The 21,018-nt window shown below is 37.8% G+C and overlaps 2 protein-coding genes across 5 annotated transcripts in view; both read left to right on the top strand.

Moving 5' to 3' along the window:
* The window catches only part of MGAT4D (MGAT4 family member D), a 51,652-nt gene extending 47,865 nt beyond the window's left edge, over positions 1–3,787 (top strand). Inside the window, exon 11 of the mRNA XM_032246515.1 lies at positions 2,607–3,787. Within this exon, the coding sequence (XP_032102406.1) occupies positions 2,607–2,615 (9 nt within the window). The 3' untranslated portion in view covers positions 2,616–3,787. The remainder of the gene's footprint in view (positions 1–2,606) is intronic.
* Positions 3,788–13,458: 9,671 nt separating this feature from the next.
* Positions 13,459–21,018, top strand: part of CLGN (calmegin) — a 48,149-nt gene continuing 40,589 nt past the window's right edge. The window contains exon 1 of one of the 4 annotated variants that reach the window (XM_032246519.1): positions 13,459–13,579. The gene's annotated coding sequence lies outside the window, so the exon portion shown is untranslated. Of the gene's footprint in view, positions 13,716–21,018 lie in introns of all 4 variants that reach the window. The other 3 variants (XM_032246516.1, XM_032246518.1, XM_032246520.1) reach the window with 3 other exon arrangements.

Below are 21,018 nucleotides of genomic sequence, written 5' to 3' on the forward strand. Positions count from 1 at the left end.
TTTTGATGTCATAATGGTGGCTTTTTTCCTTTTTATACTTCATACCACACAAAATAGAAATCAATAACAATTAACAATTTAATAATATGTCAAATGTGATTATATTTACATTATTTTTAAAATTTTTAACAGGATATCTATTATTAGGAGTTTCATGTTTCTAAAGCTTCTTTAAAATGTGTCAAAATCATTCTTTGGAAATAATGACATAATGATTAGAATATTTCTTAAGAGACTACATCATATTTTAAAATATTAATCCTTCAATAACAAAGTGGTAAGTATAAGAAAAGTTAATAAAAGTCTGATATTGTCTATATGTTTATATCAACTTTTTTCTAGTTCTGTTAAGGATGTCATTGGTTGTTTGACAGAAATAGCACTGAATCTATAAATTGCTTTGGACACTATGGCCATTTTAACAATATTGATTCTTCTTATACATATGCATGGAAGTTTTTCCATTTGTTTGTGTCAGCTCAGATTTCTTTGAGCAGTGTTTTGTAGTTTTCATTGTACAGATCTTTCATCTCCCTGGTTAGCTATATCCATAGGTATTTTATTCTTTTGTGGCAATTGTGAATGGGATGTGTTCTTCATTTGGCTCTCACAAGTTAGGAGTTCAAGACCAGCCTGGCCAACATGGTGAAACCCTGTCAGTACTAAAAATACAAAAATTAGTTGGGCATGGTGGTGCACGTCTACAATCCCAGCTACTCAGGAGGCTGAGGCAGGAGAATTGCTTGAACCCAGGAGGCAGAGGTTGCAGTGAGCTGAGATCACATCACTGCACTCCAGCCTGGGCAACAGAGCAAGACTCCATCTCAAAAAAAAAAAGTCAAAAAATAGGACCAGGTGACGTGGATCACACCTGTAATCCCAGCACGTTGGGAGGCCGAGGGCTGAGGTGGGTGGATCACCTCAGGTGAGGAGTTTGAGACCAGCCTGGCCAACATGGTGAAAACCCGTATCCATTTTTTTAAAAATACAAAATTTAGCCAGGCATGGTGGTGCGTGCCTGTAATCCCAGCTACTGGGGAGGCTGAGGCTGGAGACGTGCTTCAACCTGGGAGGTTAAGGTTGCGATGAGCTGAGATGGCGCCACTGCACTCCAGCCTGGGCAACAAGAGTGGAACTTCATCTCAAAATTAATTAATTAATTAATTGATTGATTGAAAAAAGATGCTGGAGAGGTTGCAGAGAAAAGAGAACACTTATACAGTCCTGGCGGGAGCATAAATTAGTTCAACCATCATGGAAGGCAGTGTGGTAATTCCTCAAACAACTAAAAACAGAACTATCATTTGACCCAATAAACCCATTACTGGGTATATACATGAAGGAATAGAAATTGTTCTACTATAAAGACACATGTATACACAAGTTTATCACAGCACTATTCACAAAGCAAAGACATGGAATCAATCTAAACACCCATCGATGATAGACTGGATAAGAAAAACGTGGTACACATACACCATGGAATACTGCACAGCCATAAAAAAGAATGGGAACATGTCCTTTGCAGGCACATGGATGCAGCTAGAGGCCATTATTGTTAGCAAACTAACACAGGAACAGAAAATCAAATACTGCATGTTCTCACTTATAAGTAGGAGCTAAATGATGAGAATGCATGGACACATAGAGGTGAACAACAGACACTGGGGCTTATGTGAGGGAGGATGGTAGAAGGAGGGAAAAGATCAGGAAAAATAACTATTGGGTACTATACTTAGTACCCAAGTAGCAAAATAAGCTGTACACCAAACCACCATGACACAAATTTACCTATTTAACAAACCTACACATGTACCCCCAAACCTAAAATAACAGTTGTGTTTTTTTTTTAATGCTTTAACTGAATTATTACTTAAGGTCATACCTTTGGCTTTTATTAAAGGATGATATATTAATACTCTATAACATTTTTGCATTTTCTTCAAAATTGTTATTTAAAGTTTTACACTTCCCTTTTATGGAAAAATATATGTGACAATTCTGTTATAGAATTTGATGCTAGGAAAAGATATTATTTCTCAAAAAACTGTCATGATTCCTTTGGTTTTGTGTGGGTTTTCCCCTTTGACTAACAAGAAATTCAAAATTCATTTCATATGACATATAGTACCCATATATTCTTATATTCACACTCCTCATTTTATATTTAATCTCCAGCTTTCTTTTATATATTATTATTAAATATTATTGTGTTTTCACTTTAAATTACCCTAAATCTTTTTTTTTATTTTAAGCTATAAAAATAAAATAAAATAAATGTTTTAAACAATTTATACATTACCTACAACGTTTTGTTGGCTGTAATGATTGTCTGACTACAAAGATTTCCCTGGAATCTCACAGACGGAAATCTGCTTTCGATCATTTTAACACCATGAGAGTATTAAAATTGGCATTGTCTACTTCATCTTAAGAATCTTATCTTCCACCAATATAGAGTAATCTTTTCTATATAAAAAGGGTGGGTGTTGTCAAAGAGGATACAATAAGGAAGTAATATGATTAAGATATTGTTGTAAAAATAATTTCATCTTTATGAATTAATATGTTGTTTCTAGATGTTATGTTTTTTATTTTTATTTCAGAAAATATGAAGATAAATAAGCATAAGAAGAAACTCCCTAATACCTGGAACCTCAGACAACCTTGATTTCTAATGGCATGTTTCAGAAATTGTAGTAATGACAATACATAATTATCTAGCAGATAAGTAAACAATGAATAAACTAGTATACTTCAAAATATTAAATGACTTCTTATGTCAAGAAAAAATAGAACATTGATTTATAATGCTTTTACCCTATTATAATTTAATTTAAAAATACTAAAGGCAGAGAAGTTTTTTAAAAATTAAGAATCATATTTTATTGACTTCAATAGTGAGACCATCACATAATCTCAATAAACAGTTAAAAGTTGAGAAGCTTGAAATTATCACAGAGAAGTTTTGGGTGAATTGGTATATGTTGTTATCCATTTTTAAGACTAAAGAAATAGAAAGCACAAATTTAAACAAGCCTGGACCTGGCAGTGCCACAATGTCTTCTTGTCTTTTAATAAATGCATTTAAAACTATAAACTTATCCCTATGTGCCATTTGACTGATTATCAAACATCTTGATATATATATATATTCTGATAGTCGTTTAGTTCTAACAATTTCATAGTTTCTCTCATTATTGCCTTCTTAACACATAGATTATTTGGGAGTTTTTTTCCCAAATATGTTGGCTTTCTCCATCTTTTACTGTTAATTTCTAAATTACTTGCATAGTGGTTATAGAACTTTATCTGTGTAATAAAATTTTGAGAATTGTTGTGAATCCTTGTGTTCCATATGACTTCAGAAAGAATATATAGTTTCTGTATACTCCCTTTTAAATATTTTATATTTATTTGTTTTTAAAAGTGTTGGTTTTGTGCTTTAAAAATATATTTCAAAAGTATTTCTATTTATTGGGTGCAAGATTCTCTTATATCAGGCTTTTTAATTTAGTTGTTGAAATCTTTTCACTCCTTACTAATTTCTATACGCTTGATCCATCAGTTTCTTACAGGGGCTCATTAAAATATCTTTTCTCTTCTTGATGTTATTTTATAAGGTTTTACTTATTTTGAGCAATAAGATATATTTATTTGTCATCCTTTAATCGAATATTTTGAATGTCTTAATTTCATACTGTTGCCTTATTCTTGAGTGCCAAGATCTCATTCACCTCAGTATGAACTGTAACAAATACCAATTTATAAAGAGAATATGAAAGATAACCATTTCTGTGTGTCCATTTCATTTTTACCTTTGAGAATAAAATAGGATATTGTATGTATGTTACAAAGATTTTAAATTTGACTTAAATTTTGAAATTAAATCTGCCAGAGCATAGTCCTAAATAAGATGAAGAACTAAGTTCAGAACAGTATTTCTTGAAAAGATAGAAACAGTGTTTGAAAAGGTGCTTACTTAGATTTCTTAGCCTACCACTGAAGACTAGAATATCTAAAAAATGTCTAAAAAATTGGGAGCATAAGCTAGGATAAATATTGAAAGAGCCTATCCTACATTCTGCTGAATGTCAAGAGAAAGCTGAGATGATTCCAAGAGAATGCTGCTGCGGTGCTCAGAAAGAGGCATTTGAACCCTGAATGAGATACAGTGAGAGTGAAAGATGCTAGAAGAAAAAAGGGGAAGAAAGTTAAAGACAGCCTTAGATGTCCAACCCAATTACCACCGTCCTTAAAGAAGTTATTTGCGATTAAGAGTGTTTGGGTGGTCAGCACAAGGTATTTTTAGAAAACATTTCTAATGTAGCCAAAAGAGATGCCCTTAACTTCCATCCTCACCCCTGCTTCTTGCAAATGTGAATGTTGGAGGATCTCACTCACCACCCAGGTCTTTGGTCTGAGATACAGGTATTGATTGACTTATGACCTATGCAACTTACGACCACAATCACTAGCCACGACTGCTCCGCGTCTGGCAGCGCAAACGTTGCCCAGCTGGGCATACGACAGTGCGGACCAGCTTCCAGCAGGACTGCCATCTCCGCGTGCACCATTTCAACTGTACATATAGCCTACTCAACTTACGACCAAATAGTGTTACAACCGGTCTGCCAGTCCCAATCGTGGTCGTAAGTCGAGCACTAGCTGTATATGAGGAAGGGGAGATTTGGAGAACCCCAGACACACATCTGGAGTACAATAGAGCAAGTAGTGCTTCATTGGTTGGTTTGAGCATTTGTTTTATAGCATTTATGCTGATTTTGCTTTATTAAAAATCACTATTCTTCAAACCTACATGAAGACAAATGATAATGTATAGTAGATAAGTTTGTAGAAACCAGATTCTCCTGAAATCTTTTATCATAAAACTGCTTTTGAAGTGAATAGTCACCTCATTACCGACATAAGTAAAATTATCTCTAGTGCCAAAATTTCTCTCAAATATTGAGATAAGAAAGCCGCTGACATCTGCATTATTATTGACTATGAAGTAAATAGAGTGTAGAAGTATTACTACCAATAATTAGTAATTAATAGAAATAGTCAACGTGGCTCCACTCTTGGGTAGAGGAGAGATACCCTCTACTTACATAGCTGTGTAAAAATGTCTCAGGGCTTATTGTGTACTCTGGCATAGACCTTTCACCCTGTGGTGGGATTGTGACAATTATGAACAAATTTACCAAGATAAATCTGGGCAGGCATTCCCATGGGAACACATCTTTCTGTGTTTCCTTTTCTAAAAAAAAATAATAATAATAACCTTGGCTTACATTTTTAGATACTGCATTCATTTTAACGGTAACTCAGGTAATGAATTATGAGAAAATGTATATAATCTGACAGACTTTTGTTGTGCTGATATTAGTTTTCTTTCTATAAGCCCAGATAAAATGTATAATTTCTTAGGAAACAGTTTACCAAAATTAGTGCCAGCAGAAACAGAAAGCTTAAAACAACAAATTTTCATAGAAGAAATACAGAAAGTTGTCAAGAAAAAACAAATGAGCACAAAGAGGCACCAGACCCAGATGAATGCACAGAGAAACTCTACCACACTTTTAAAGACCAAATAGTCTCAATATTTTTAAATGGTTTCAGAGCACAGCAAATAAGGAAAATTTTCATATTATTTTATCATATAAATATAACATCAGTAGATGTTATATTCAAGTCAAGAGATTTGAATAACTTTGTATTAAGTCATTTTTGCATTACTATAAAGGAATATCTGAGACTGACTGGGTAATTTATAAAGAAAAGAGGCTTAATTGGCTCATGGTTCTGCAGGCTGTGTAAGCATGGCACCAACATCTGCTTGGCTCCTGCAGAGGGCCTCAGAAGGTTCACAATCATGTTAGAAGGGGAGGGGAGCCAGCATATCACATGGCAAGAACAAGAGCAAGAGAGTGAAAATGGGAAGGTCCCAGACTCTGAAACAACCATAACTCAGGTGAACTAACTGAGAACTCACTTGGTGCTAAACCATTCACCAAGCATCTGCCACCATGATCAGTCACCTCCCACTAGGCCCCATCTCCAACACTGGGGTCACATTTCAACATGAGATATGGAGGGGACACACATTTCAACCATATCAGTATCTTTATTTATAACAGCCAAAACTAGAAACGATCCAATGTCTATTAAGAGATGGATGTACAAACAATTTCATATCTGTATGGTGGCATACTACTGAAAAATAAGAAGGAGCAAACTACTGATGCACACAAACACATGTATGGATCTCAGAATCCTTATGCTGACTGAAAGAAGCCAGACAGTACTTTAAAAACTCTAAAAGGTCTGAATATTTCCCTTCAGAGTGCATAGTCACCCTGGTTGCTCTGGGAAAGTTTGGGGAAAGATTCACAATACATATAACTATTGATTGATATTGTAGGCTCCTTCCTCAAGAAAATAGCCTTCCCTTAGCACAAACATGCATCCAGTAACTTTGACTATCTCATTGTATGAATGGTTTTTTGGAAAAAAATATTTAAAATTTTATAGCAGGAAGTAGAAAATATGAGTAGTAACTCAAGAAAATTAAATGAACCAATCTACCAAAAGATTAATGCCCAAAAAGTTATACTAAACTTTTCAAAGTTTCAAAAAATATATAAAATTTTATACTACAAAAATTATTACAGAGCATGGGGGAATTCTTAAAAGCTCCTAATTCATTGTATAAAATAAACTTAATTCTGTTACCAGATTCTGGCAAGGAAAATTATAGACTGTCTCAATTATGGATACACATGTAAAAAAGCCAAAGTAACTCTTCATAAATACAACTGAGAAACAAAATAATGGAATAATCAGTTATAAATAGGTTAGTGTCTTATTCCATTTGGCTGCTGTAATAAAATGGCACAAACCACATGGCTTATAAACCACAGAAATTTATTTCTCACAGTTCTGGAGGCTGGGAAGTTCAAGATCAAAGTGCTGGTAGATTTGGTGTCTGGTGAGGGATTGCCTCCTCCAAGATGGCACCTTCTCACTATATCTTCACATGATGGCAGGGGCAAGAGAGTTCCTGGGACCTCACCCTCATGACCTAATCACCTCCCAAAGTCCTGGCCTCCTAATAACAAACTGGGTGGGGAAAGGGTTAGGATTTCAACATATGAATTTTGAAGTGACATAAACATTCAGACCATAGAAGTTGTCTTTATTCCCCAAATGCAAGGTTGTTTCAGTCAGGAAATTTATGTGTTAATAACCTCAACATGGGTTGAAAAAACATGTACTGGAATTCAACACTCATTTCTACCTATTGAAAACTACTGAAAAATAAAAATAGGAAATTTATTTCAAGCAAAGAACAATATTATACTATGATAACTTTTAATGTTATTCTTTTAATTATATAATTAATGCACAAATGCATCCTTGTTATTAAAAAAAAAATTACCAACCAGGCAAAAGTTCTACCTGACAACCAACCGAATCCCTAGTCTTTTCTCCAGAAATTATTTCTGCTTTCCTCCTTTATTGCAGAAATTGATCCATTACTATTTAAATTTTTTTTAGCGTTACAACAGTGTTTCAATGAACATTCTTCTGTGTGCCTACTTGAGCATAGAGTCTTTTTCCTAGTCTAAATACCCAGAAGTGGTATTGCTGGCTCATAGGATATGAACATTTTTAATTTTAACAGATAATGCCAAATTGCCACCAGAGTAGCCGAATCAACATATATCCCCAAGAGTAGTGTTTGAAAGCAGCAGTTTTTTTTTCCATTTATTTATTTTATTGCATTTTAGGTTTTGGGGTACATATGAAGAACATTCAAGATTGTTGCATAGGTACACACGTGGCAGTGTGATTTGCTGCCTTCCTCCCCATCACCTAAATCTGGCATCTCTCCCCTTGCTATCTCTTCCCAACTCCCCACCCCCCACCGTCCCTCCCCTATTTCCCCCCAACTGACCCCAGTGTGTAGTGCTCCCCTTCCTGTGTCCATGTGTTCTCATTGTTCAACACCCGCCTATGAGTGAGAACATGCTTTGTTTGATCTTCTGCTCTTCTGCCAGTTTGCTGAGAATGATGGTTTCCAGGTTCATCCATGTCCCTACAAAGGACACAAACTCATCGTTTTTGATGGCTGCATAATATTCCATGGTGTATATGTGCCACATTTTCCCTGTCCAGTCTATCATCGATGGGCATTTGGGTTGGTTCCAGGTCTTTGCTATTGTAAACAGTGCTGCAATGAACATTCGTGTGCATGTGTCCTTATAGTAGAACGATTTCTAATCCTTTGGATATATACCCAGTAATGGGATTGCTGGGTCAAATGGAATTTCTTTTTCTAGGTCCTTGAGGAGTCGCCACACTGTCTTCCACAATGGCTGAACTAATTTACACTCCCATCAACAGTGTAAAAGTGTTCCTATTTCTCCACATCCTCTCCAGCATCTGTTGTCTCTAGATTTTTTAATGATTGCCATTCTAACTGGCATGAGATGATTTCTCAATGTAGTTTTGATTTGCATTTCTCTAATGACCAGAGATGATGAGCATTTTTTCATATGTTTATTGGCCTCATGTATGTCTTCTTTTTCAAAGTATCTGTTCATATCCTTTGCCCACTTTTGAATGGGCTTGTTTTTTTTCTTGTAAATCTGTTTTAGTTCTTTGTAAATTCTGGATATCAGCCCTTTGTCAGATGGGTAAACTGCAAAAATTTTTTCCCATTCTGTTGGTTGCCGATTCACTCTAATGACTATTTCTTTTGCCGTGCAGAAGCTGTGGAGTTTGATTAGGTCCCATTTGTCTATTTTGGCTTTTGTTGTCAATGGAAAGCAGCAGTTTTTCCAAGCCTTGCTTTTCTCTGCTATTAGCGAGCTGTGAAATTGTTGCTAGTCTAGTGAAAGCAGTATCTTGTTATAATCTTAGTTTGCCTTTCTCAAATTACAAGTAGAGTTTAAATTTTCTCACATATTTATATCTTTCCTGATTTTTTAAATTAGTTATCTTCTTCTTCATCTAAATATGAAGTTCTTAAAACATTCTAAATATTAATAGTTTGTCATATATGTTAAAATTACTTTTCTCAGAAAGTCTTTTGCCTTAAACTTATTTTGTATTGTCTTTTGACATATAAAAGTTTTCAATTTTGAGATAGTCAAATATATCAATAATTTCTTTTATAACTTTTGCACTTTGCATATTGTTTAAAACAACCTGCTTACCCACATCAAACATATAGTCCCATATGTTATATTATAAAACTACTATAATTTTTTTAAGTTTAGGTCTCTCTTTCCACTAAAATTGTGTGTGTGTGTGTGTGTGTGTGTGTGTGTGTGTGTGTGTGTGTGTGTGTCTGGTGTGTTTGTGTGTAATGGTGGAAAATTCAACTCTAAATCGTTCCACCCCAAATGTAGAGCCAGATGGCCTCATTGGTTTGTATATTTATTAGTCCATTTTCATGCAGCTAATAAAGACATAGCCAAGACTGGGAAATTTACAAAAGAAAGAGTTTTAACTTACAGTTCCACATGGCTGGGGAGGCCTCAAAATCATGGCAGAAAGTTAAAGAAAAGAGAAGTTGTGCAGGAAAACTTCTGGATTTTTTTAAACCATCAGAACTCATGAGACTTATTCACTATCACAAGAACAGCACAGGAAAGACCCATCCCATGATTCAATTACCTCCCACTAGATCCCTCCTACAAGATTTGGGAATTGTGGGAGTTACAATTCAAGACGGGATTTGGGTGGGGACACAGCCAAACCATATAATTCCACCCCATCCCTCCCAAATTTCATGTCACATTTCAAAACCAATCATGCATTCCCAATAGTCCCCCAAAGTCTTAATTTATCTCAACATTAACTCAAAAGTTCACAGTCCAAAGCCTTATCTGAGACAAGTCCGTTCTATCTACGAGCCTATAAAATCAAAAGTTAGTTACTTCCTAGATAAAATGGGAGTACAGGCATGGGGTAAATACAGCCATTCCAAATGTGAGAAATTGGTCAAAACAAAGGGGCTATAGGCCCCATGCAAGTCTAAAATCCAGCAGGGCAGTCAAATCTTAAAGCTCCAAAATAATCTCCTTTGACTCTATGTCTCAATATCCAGGTCATGCTGATGCAAGAGGTGGGTTCCCATGGTCTTGGGCAGCTCCACCCCTGTGGAGTGCAGAGTATAGCCTCCCTCTCCACTCCTTTCAGAGGCTGGTGTTGAGTGTCTGCAGCTTTTCCTGGTGCACAGTATAAACTTTCAATGGATCTATCATTCTAGGGGCTGGAGGACAGTGGCCCTCTTCTCACAGCTCCACTAGGTGGTGCCCACAGGGACTCTTGTCGGGGGCTCTGATCCCACATTTCCCTTCGGCACTGCTCTAGCAGAAGTTCTCCATGAGAGCCCCACCCCTGCAGCAAACTTCTGTCTGGGTGTCCAGGTGTTTGCATACATCCTGTGAAATCTAGGTGGAGGTTCCCCAACCTCAATTTTTGACATCTGTGTACCCACAGGCTCAACACTGCCTGGAAGCTGCCAAGGCTTGGGGTTTCCACCCTCTGAAACAACAGCCTGAGCCATACCTTGGCCCCTTTTAGCCATGGCTGGAGCAGCTAGAACACAGGGTACAAAGTCCCTAGGCTGCACAGAGTAGGGGGTTCCTGGGCCCAGCCCACAGAACTGTCTTTTCCTCCTAGGCCTCTGGGCCTGTGATGGGAGGAGCTGATATGAAGACCTCTGACATACCCTGGAGACATTTTTCCCCATTGTTTTGTGGATTAACATTTGGATCCTCATTACGCAAATTTCTGAAGTGGGGATTTTCATTTCTATCACATTGTCAGGCTGCAAAATTTCCAAACTTTTATCTTTTGTTTCCCTTTTAAAACTGAATGCCTTTAAAAGTACCCAAGTAACCTCTTGAGTGCTTTGCTGCTTAGAAATTTTTTCCACTAGATACCCTAAATCATCTCCATCAAATTCAAAGTTCCACAGTCTAGGGCAGGGACAAAGTGCCACCAGTCTCTTTGCTTAAACATTACAAGAGTCACCTTTGCTCCAGCTCCCAACAAATTCCTCATCTCCATCTGAGACCACCTCAACCTAGACCTTATTGTTCATATCACTATCCACATTTTTGTCAAAGTCATTCAACAAGTCTCTAGGAAGTTTCAAACTTTCCCACATTTTCCTGTCTTCTGAGCCTTCCAAACTGTTCCAACTTCTGCCTGTTACCCAGTTCCAAAGTTACTTCCACATTTTCAGGTTTCTTTTCAGCAGCACCACACTCCTGGTACCAATTTATCTCAGTCCATTTTCACGCTGCTAATAAAGACATACCTGAGACTAGAAAATTTACAAAAGAAAAAGGTTTATTGGACTTACAGTTTCACGTGGCTTTGGAGGCCTCAATCATGGTGGATGGTTAAAGGCATGATTCACATGGCAGCAGACAAGAGAAGACACCTTGTGCAGGAACTCCTATTTTCTAACACCGTCAGATCTCGTGAGACTTATTCACTATCACAAGAACCACAAGGGAAAGACACACCCTCATGATTCAATTACCTCCACCCAGGTTCCTGACACCACACATGGGAATTGTGGTATTTACAATTCAAGATGAGATTTCAGTTGGGAAATCTCTTCTTGAATTATAAATACCACAGCCAAACCATATCAATATATTGCTAAACACTACATCATTCTCAAAAAGCCATATCTCTGGTCTCATTTTCAGATTATTCTTTCTCCTCTTACATTATTATCACACTGTATTATTCTGATGAAAAGTTGCCTATTAAACAAAAGTATAAATATTACATTCAATCGTCTTTTCAATAAGTGGCAAATAATTTTGGATATATGTTAAGGCCTTAAATTTCAAGGTAAGAGATGAGATTTCATTCTGTGAGTAATGAAGGGTCATTGGAAACTATTGAATGAGCTAAGGATTAAACTACAAAATGTCAGTGGGAGGCTCTGAAGGGGAGCAATTAGTTGGGCAACTCTAAGTAACGGTTTCCAAAGGAGTGAGAACCTAAACTAGAGAAATGGTACAGGGATGGAAGGAGGTAAGGACCTCTTTTAGATGATCTTACAGAAATAGAGTTTAATTTATGGAGGCAGTGAGTGCAGCAGCCAAAGATTAAACAATGTTCTCAAGGTTTTGAGTATTATGTGACCAAGAAGATACTACTAAATCTTGCGAAAATTCACTGTTTTTACATTTTTAGTTTTCAGCTTCTTCATTGCAAGCTTTGAATGGATCCTTTAAAAAATCCTTCTCTAGCAAATCAAGTGTATTTGTTATGGGCCACAGAAGTATGTTGAATAATAGAAGTCAGAACGAGGGAAGAAAGAAATAAAGGGGATAATGTTACAAAGTACCTCAAATAAAATTTGTCTTTTTAACAAGCAAACTTTAACACTATCCAAACAGGGTCCAGGAGGTGACAAAGTCAAAAGCTTAGAAATAGTGCTCTTAGTGAAGCAATGTAAAAAAATACTCATTATTGATCACTAGCCAATAATGATACATTGTGCATGGAATGCCACCAATTCCTTAAGATTGAGACTCTTCAACAAGGATGTTAGACTCAGAACTCAAATGTTGTTATTTATTCTTCCAACAATTGTTATTATACCAAATTCAAAGCCAAAATTTACTATAAAATATCAGTACTAAAATCTGAATGATCCAATATATAAAGGGCAAAGCAGCTCGTGATTGAACACTACGTTTATGCTGTATGTAGTTTTCTTTCATTGTGTTTGAAACTACAGGCTGTGGGAGAGACAGGCCTGATTTACATCCTGTTTCCACTGTTTACAGGTTGTGTAATTTCTAGCAAGTCATCATCAGTCTCATCACCTGGGTTGCTGCCAAGGTTAAACAATGAATGTAAGACCCTTAGAGCACAATGGGCACAATAAATGTTAGCAGCTCTTATTAATAGTGTTGTTGGAGAGAAAAAGAATATATTGTTTTATATACAATGTATTTATTATGTTAACATTCAACATATCTGTCATATACACTCACCAGACAGGAAAGCTCCTTACTAATCACCATGGCCGCAGACCTGTTATCTAGAACTCTAGAGAAAGCCTAGAGCCCTGATCTTGATGCACTTATTACTGGACAGTATTCATAAATATGATTTACATAAAATTCAGGACCCGATCATTGTGCAACAAGAGGTAGAACCGCACGGTCTGCAGAGACGGCGGGCGCTCAGAGGAGGAAAAGTCTTTGGACTTGCAGGAGGAGCTCCTCCTCAGCTTACCCGTGAGCGGTGTCCACGCCGCAACTGGTCGGCGCGAGACCTGGAGGGCAGCGGCGGTGCTGACTCGCAGTGCGGCTCCCCCTGGAGGCAGTTGAGTCCCTTGGAGCTGGAACGCGTCGCAAGCGCCTCGGGCGGCCACCCCCTCCCGCCGGGACGCACGCGCATGCGCGGTTAGTAGTCGCTGCTGTGCGGCTGCCGGCTGAATTGGTCTGAGGAGACGCGGGGACCAAGAGGCAGCGACTAGGACATCTGAGCTGTCGCTGCCGAAAACAGGTCCGCAAGAGAGGTTCGTGAGCAGCAGCCGCCCTCCCGCTGTCCCGCTGCCCTTTGAGCGGGGATTGGGGTGAGGAAGACGAGTCGTTGCTACTTCCTTCAGACACCCCGTTATTTTGCGGTCAGAGGGCTGAACCGGTCGGGGCCAGGTGAGGGTGGATGCTGAATCTGGCGATGGGGCTGCAGCGAAAGACGGTCTTGACGGGGGTCTGGTGGTCCCGTGGGTGGATGCAGGGGGTCGGTGCCACCTGTGTCCCTTTGGGTCTCCTGCACCGCCGCGTCCACCTGCTGCACCCGGGCTGGGGCAGACGGGCGCGGGGACAGCTAGGTGCCCAGCCCAGCCTGCCTCTCCTGCAGGCTTGAGGAGCCGCCGGGAGCCGAGGCCGTTATTCCAGCGGTTGCCATTGCAGCCCCGTTCCGCGCTCGAGCCCCGGGGCGCTCTCCCAAGGGGTGTTGAGGGGGCCTGGGGCGCGTCCGGGCGCTGCTCACTCCGCTAGCTGCTCCTCACAGAAACGCAAACTAGACCAAAATAGGCTCGGCTGTCGCGCTCTCCACCTCTGTGGAAACGAAGGAACCCCACCTCGCGGCGGCTGGGCCGGGGACTCCCGGCCACTCCCTCGATACCCGCGCGGAGCTCGGGGTGCGCCGCCGGGGGCGGGAGAAAGGGCTGGGCTGTATCCTGAGAGGCCCTAATTACTAGACTCATTATCGCCCCAGGCCTGTTTACCATCAATCAGACACTTTCGCTGATTTTATTTATAGCATCTCCCCAAGCAACAAGGAGGAGGTGTTTGCTTGGGAGTTAAAAGCAAATGGCAACCAAAGCTCAGGACTGGGAGAGAAAAGGTATATAACGTGGCCACGGGAAGAAGTCTCAAATTAGAAGAGGGTTCATTAACATAGGTAAATTTTGTTGCCTAAAAGCAGGCAAAATCCCGGTCTCATCTGATGATTTTGCTTGCTTTACAAATGTTAACATTACTCGAGGTAGCCCTCCTTTTGGTCATTGTAAGTTTGACCTCTTTTCAGTTCACAGTTTTTCCTTCCCATCTCAGTGGTTTGATCTTCCAGTCCCATTTAGATCTCATCCCCAAATCCTCAGAACAAGATATTCTGTACTCTCTGTTTTATCTAGTTGATAAGGTAAATTATTGTGTGTAAATAATGTAACTATGTTGATACGTCTCTCTGGAAATTGAACAGTGTTGTAAGTTACCTGTAGTATTTTTAAAGTACCTAATAAATTTTAATGTTTTTAAATAGAAAACTAGAATTGTGAACTTTAAAGGAATTTTAGGTTGTCTAGTTCACATCACAAATGAGAAAACAGGCCCAGAGCAGTTTTAATCACTTGCCTGTTTAATAATAAAACTAGAAACTTGGTGTGATGGTGCTATGTTCGGTATTCTGTTATATCATTCTGTGTTGTGTTCCTGAAGCCACATGGCAACTAAAACTTTAAGTAACAGGGGATTGTCAAACACCACTTCTGGGATATACCAGTGTTGGTCAAATCCTCAGTCAGCCACTAAAACTAACAGCAGAAAGGCATTACAGCTTTAAGAAATAGCATTTACAGAAGTGTGTTAAATAGGTATGTTGAGAGTGAAAGAAGTGAGTCTTAGGAAGGGCAGAGTTTATGCTAAGAGCTACAGAGAACTATTGAGCATTTTAATGAATAGGTAATAAATTGGGACTTGTTTTTCAAAAAGATCATGCTACCAAGAAGGTGGAGAACAGCTTTGGAGATTGGTAACAATGAAAGTGAACAGACAAAGTGGTCCTTTACTAATTTCAGAAGGAATAGGTTTCTAAACTAAGACTGTGGCATGCGGATAGAGACATTCAGAAATATACAAATGAATTTAATTCCAATAACATGAATAATCAATGAGAACATAGTCTTAGGATAATGACAGAGTACCACACTGACTTCTTTGGTTGACTAGAGATGCAGTTAATGGGAGAAGGGAATTAAAGAGATAGGCAGATTTGGGAGGAGAGAACAGGTTCAAATTACTGAAGGCTTTGAGACATCTTTGAAGATGGGTGATACTATGAAACTAAAATGTGACTTCTGATCTGTGAATAAGGTTTGGGAACTCTTTTGTAGGTAGAGGCCAAGGGAATATGTAATGTAAGAAGAGAGCCTGGAAATAGGCTCCTATGGAACACCAACATTTACAGAAAAATAGACAAAGTACCCATGAAGGAGGCAGAAAAAGGAAAGAGAATCAGGAGTGATATTATAGAAACCAAGGGAGGAGGGGGTTTCAAGGAGACAGGCAGAAAGGTCAGAAGGGCAACAGGCAGTAGAAGAACTGAAAAATGTAATTGCACTTACCAACTAAGACTTGATTAGCAGAAACAGTTTCAAAGTAGCCAGAATTAAGAGTGTAAGAGTAGTAGGAAGAATATTAGTTTTTCATTACTACCATAACGTTACCATAAACTTAGCAGCTTAAAGCAACACAATTTATTTTCTCATGGTTCTCTAGGTCAGATGTCTGCATACAGGTCTCACCAAGTTAAAATCAAAGTGTTGGCAGGGCAGCACTCCTTACTAGCAGCTCTGAGGAGTCGGCTTCCTTGCTTATTCAGGTTGGTGGTAGAATTCAGCTCCTTGTGGTTGTAGGACTGAGATCCCTGTTTCCTTGCTAACTGTTACCTACGGGCTGTTTTCAGCTTCTAGAGGCCACCCCCATTCCTTGGCTCATGGCCCCTTTTCTCCATCTTCAAGGTCCCCAGTGGTGACTGAAGTCCCTCTCACTATTGAAATGTCTTCTGCCTATCTCTCACTGCCTTTTCTACTTTTGAGAGCCCCTATAATTACAAGGGGTAGTTACATCTGGACAAGCCAGGATATTCTCCCTATTTTAAAGTCAGCTAATTAGCAATTCTCTTTGCAGAATTCCATCTGCAAAGCCCCTTTTGCTGTATGAGGTAACATTCACAGGACCCAAGTGTGGACATCTTTGAGGGACCAATATTCAGCCTGTCCTAGTAAGTTATAAATATTAGCAGTCAATGGAGACAGTCTTTCCAGAAACTTTGTTGTTAAGGAAAGGAGGTACCTAGAAACATTTATATATAATCTAGCATCTGATACATAGTTCCAGTAGTAAACCTTACAGCTTATCCTTGAGCTTTTAAACTAAGAAATGCTTGTATCTTCTGAAATATCCTAAAATTTGTATGAGCACTCTTTACAAAATTGTGGAGTGCCATACAATTATAAGGTAGTATATAAAATTGATAGTATTCATGTGTTTATGTGTCCTTTAAGCTGCTTCAAAATCTTTGCTGGAAAAGAGGCCATTTAACCAACTAAATATAATGTGGATACATATCAAAATATGACTTTGAGAAGATAAAGCCCACACAAATTGGAATGTGTGTCTAAAGGTTGAAACTTAATAAGAAAATATTTATCATTGTGTAGTATATTATACGCTTAGAACTTTAGCCATTTAGTGAGGATTAAATAGCCTTGTAACCTTACAGCTATAATAAAAGAATGTAGAGCTTGAAGCTAGACATAACTTTGAGTATTGTCTTTTCTGTGTAGACGTGGTTAAGTAACTTATCCCCCTGAGCTTCACTTTCTTTATGTGTAAAATGGAATCCTAATACCTTTGCCATAGGGTGCTGTAAAGGTTGGAATTAATGCACATGAAACACAGTAAGTACTCAAAAAGTGTACTTCTTGTTCTTTCACTCTTCGCCTTTTATTTCATGCATCTGTCCTTGTCCTAGAGAAATCATTCTGTCCTTTGCATCTCAACTTTTTTTTTTTTTTTTTTTTTTTTTGAGATGTAGTCTCACCCCGTTGCCCAGGCCAACCTTGGATCACTGCAACCTCTGCCTCCTGGGTTCAAGTGATTGTCCTGCCCCAGCCTCCTGAGTAGCTGGGATTACAGGTGCCACCACCACACCTTGCTAATTTTTGTATTTTTAGTAGAGACAAGAGGGTTTCACCATGTTAGCCAGGTGGGTCTCAAACTCCTGGGCTCAAGCAGTCCACCCACCTTGACCTCCCAAAGTGCTGGGATTACAGATGTGAGCCACTGTACCAGGCCTGTATCTCACTTTAAATATTACTTTCTCAAAGAGGCTTTTCCTGACCCCTCCCCCGTGATTTAAATTAAGTTTCCCCAATTACCAACTGTCACAACTTATTTACTTTTCTATCACTTATTATAGTTTACATATTATACTAGGGTTTTTTATCATTTGCTTTTCATCCTGGACTATAAGCTCTTTGAAATCAGGGGTTATGTACATTTTGCTAATTACTATAAATGCAGTGTTTAACATACTTCTGGGCACATGCTTGACAACTATAAATATTTTTGAATCAATTAGTAAATGATGAGTCTTATTATTTGCTGGCTGACATGCCCTGAATTTCTTGAGTGAAACAGTCATCAAGAAATATAACTCCCTGATGCAGTTTATTCTGAATCATGCTAGTTGCTTCTGTGAAAATGATATCATTTCAAATCAAGTCTTGCAGCTTCTTTGGAAGAAGGCTACCTCTCTAACAGGCCACCATTAGCTGCCTCCGTAGCTCATTTATAATCCCTCCTAGTGAATTTTCTATATGCCACAGTAGCCAGATTAATTTCAATAATACCCTCTAATTTTTGTGAAAATTTGTCCAGTATTACTTGTGTGATGTGGTAGCAAAAACTTTTTAATTTTTCAGCCTACTATCTTTTCCATTAAAGTAAATTATGATTAGGGTTGTGAAAATATAGCATATCTGTAGCATGACTGAAAAACTCACATTAAGAGATGTTCCTTCCTAGATGTAGATGCATCACTTAGCAGTGATACATTCTGAGAAATGTGTTCGTTGATTTTGTTGTGCGAACATCATAGAGTAGACTTACACAAACCTAGGTGGTAGAGCCTGCTACAAATCTAGGCTCTATAGTATTACGTATTGCTTCTAGGTGACAAATGCGTACAGCATGTTACTGTACTGAATACTGCAGGCAGTTGTAACACAATGGGAAGTAGTTGTATATCTAAACATAGAAAAGGTACAGTAAAAATATGGCATAAAAGATAAAAAATTGTATATCTGTATAGGACACTTACCATGAATGGAGCTTGCGGGACTGGAAGTTGTCCTGGGTGAGTCAGTGAATGAGTGGTGAGTGAATTCTGAGGATGCCTAGGGCATTACTGTACACTGCTATAGACTTTATAAACACTGTTCACTTAGGCTACACTAAATTTTTTTAAGTTCTGGAATGATAAATTAACCTTAGCTTGCTGTAACTTTTTTAACTTTATAAACTATTCAATTTTTAAAACATTTTTGACTCTTTGGTAGTTAACACTTAGCTTAAGACACAAACGCATTGTATAGTTGTATAAAAATATATTCTTTATATCCTTATTCCAAAAGCCTTTTTCTATTTTTAATTTATTTTTTAATTTTCTAAACTTTTTTGTTAAAATTAAAGACACAAACCCACGCGTTAGCCTAGGCCTATACAGGGTCAGGATCATCAATATCACCATCTTCCACCTCTATTATGTCTTGTCCCACTGGAAGGTCCTCCGGCGCAATAACATGCATGGAGATGTCATCTCCTATGATGGCAATCCTTTGTTTTGGAATACCTCCTGGAGGTCCTGCCTTAAGGCTATTTTACAATAGGTTGTTTTTTTGTTTTTTTTTTTTCCTTAAGACAGTGTCTAACTCTGTCACCCAGGCTGGAGTGCAATGGCACGATCACAGCTCACTGAAGCCTTGATCTCCCAAGTGCAAGTGATCCTCCTGCCTCAGCCTGTTGAGTAGTTGGGACTACAAGTGCCCACCACTGTGCTTGGATAGTTTTTTTTTATTTTTCATTTGTAGAGTTGGAGTCTCCTTATGTTTCTCAAGCTGGTCTTGAACTCCTGGGTTCAAGCCATACTTTTTATTTTATGAGTATGAGTACACTCTAAAATAATGATAAAGAGTATAGTATAGTTAATATATAAATCAATAATATAATGATTTATCATTACCCAACATTATGTATTGTACATAATTGTATGTGCTATACTTTTATATAACTGGCAGTGCATTAGGTTTGTTTACACAAAGATGTGAGTAATGTATTGGGCTACAATGTTACAACATCACTAGGCTATAGGAATTTTTTCAGTTCCATTATAATCTTATGGGACAAAGAGTCCATCATTGACTGAAATGTTGTTATATAGTTCCTGACTGTAAACTTTAAAAATATGATTAACTCTCTTGTACTATTAGGTCATAAAACTTCAAAATGTCTGGATCATTATTTCCTTTATCTACAGAAATGCTTTAACCTTGGATTAAGTTTTAACAATATATCCCCAGTGGTAGAGGGCCAATGATAGAAGCATTGCCACAACTATTTCTCTCTCATAAAACCATAAAGATGTCAATTTTATAAGGATTCATTTCATAAATTTTTCTAGGAACTATAGAAAAGAATTTCCATACCCACCCAACCCCAATGATCTTGTAGACTTATATGGACAGTAAAAACTCACTTATTTTATCTCTAATTGCATAGAAACCCTTACGAAAAGTTTGCTGCTGCCATAACAAACTCATCTGTATTGATTCCTTGGTACCATCCATTTCCTGTTGGTTGGTATTATGCACAAGCATGCTTTTTGTCACTGTGAATACAGAAAGGAGAGAGTTCCAGCTCTTATGAGATGATATTTTGTCTGTTTTTGTTTAGAAAGTTTCAAGCTACTTTTTTGGAACTATGTAAGGTATTATAAATTCTAAATAAATAAATACATTACTATTATTCTGTTTTTGTAAACATATTATTTTGAAAATGGTGCTACTAAGTCAGTTTTAATTTTAGTATGTAGCTATGGTTTTAAAACCCAGTGTAAAAATAGTTCATTTTTTCTGTAATTAGTACAACCAAATAATATCCCCATATTGAGGCTTTTAGCTCTGATTATTTCACTAAGGTTAGCGGTTTCTCACTTTTATAATATTAGATCCAGACTCTTTTAAATGCTTTGTAGTACTTCATTGCCTAAGCCACCAGAAACATGCGTTTTCTACTATTTCTGCCATTATGATTGTTTTCTCACTTTGTCATATGTTTCTTGAGATATGTTTACTGATTCTGGGTCCTTCTGATTTAAAAAATATATACTCACTTTTATTTAACAGGACATATTAGTTAAGGTAATGCTCAAATACAAAAAATTTAAAATCCCAGAGATGTAACACTATTTTTGGTTTCTGCTGTTCTAAGGTGTAGATAGATGGATGTAAAGGTTAATTGTTGTGTGTCAACTTGACTGAGCTATGAATGCCCAGATTTTTGATCAGATATTATTCTGGATGTGTCTTGTGAAGGTGTTTTCTGTTAACATTTGAATCAGTAGACTGAGAAAAGCAGATTGCCCTCCACAATGTAGATGGCTGTCTTT

This window comes from Sapajus apella, unplaced genomic scaffold, assembly GCF_009761245.1.
Source record: "Sapajus apella isolate SASKATOON/1434 unplaced genomic scaffold, GSC_monkey_1.0 scaffold61, whole genome shotgun sequence".
Classification (NCBI taxonomy): domain Eukaryota; kingdom Metazoa; phylum Chordata; class Mammalia; order Primates; family Cebidae; genus Sapajus; species Sapajus apella.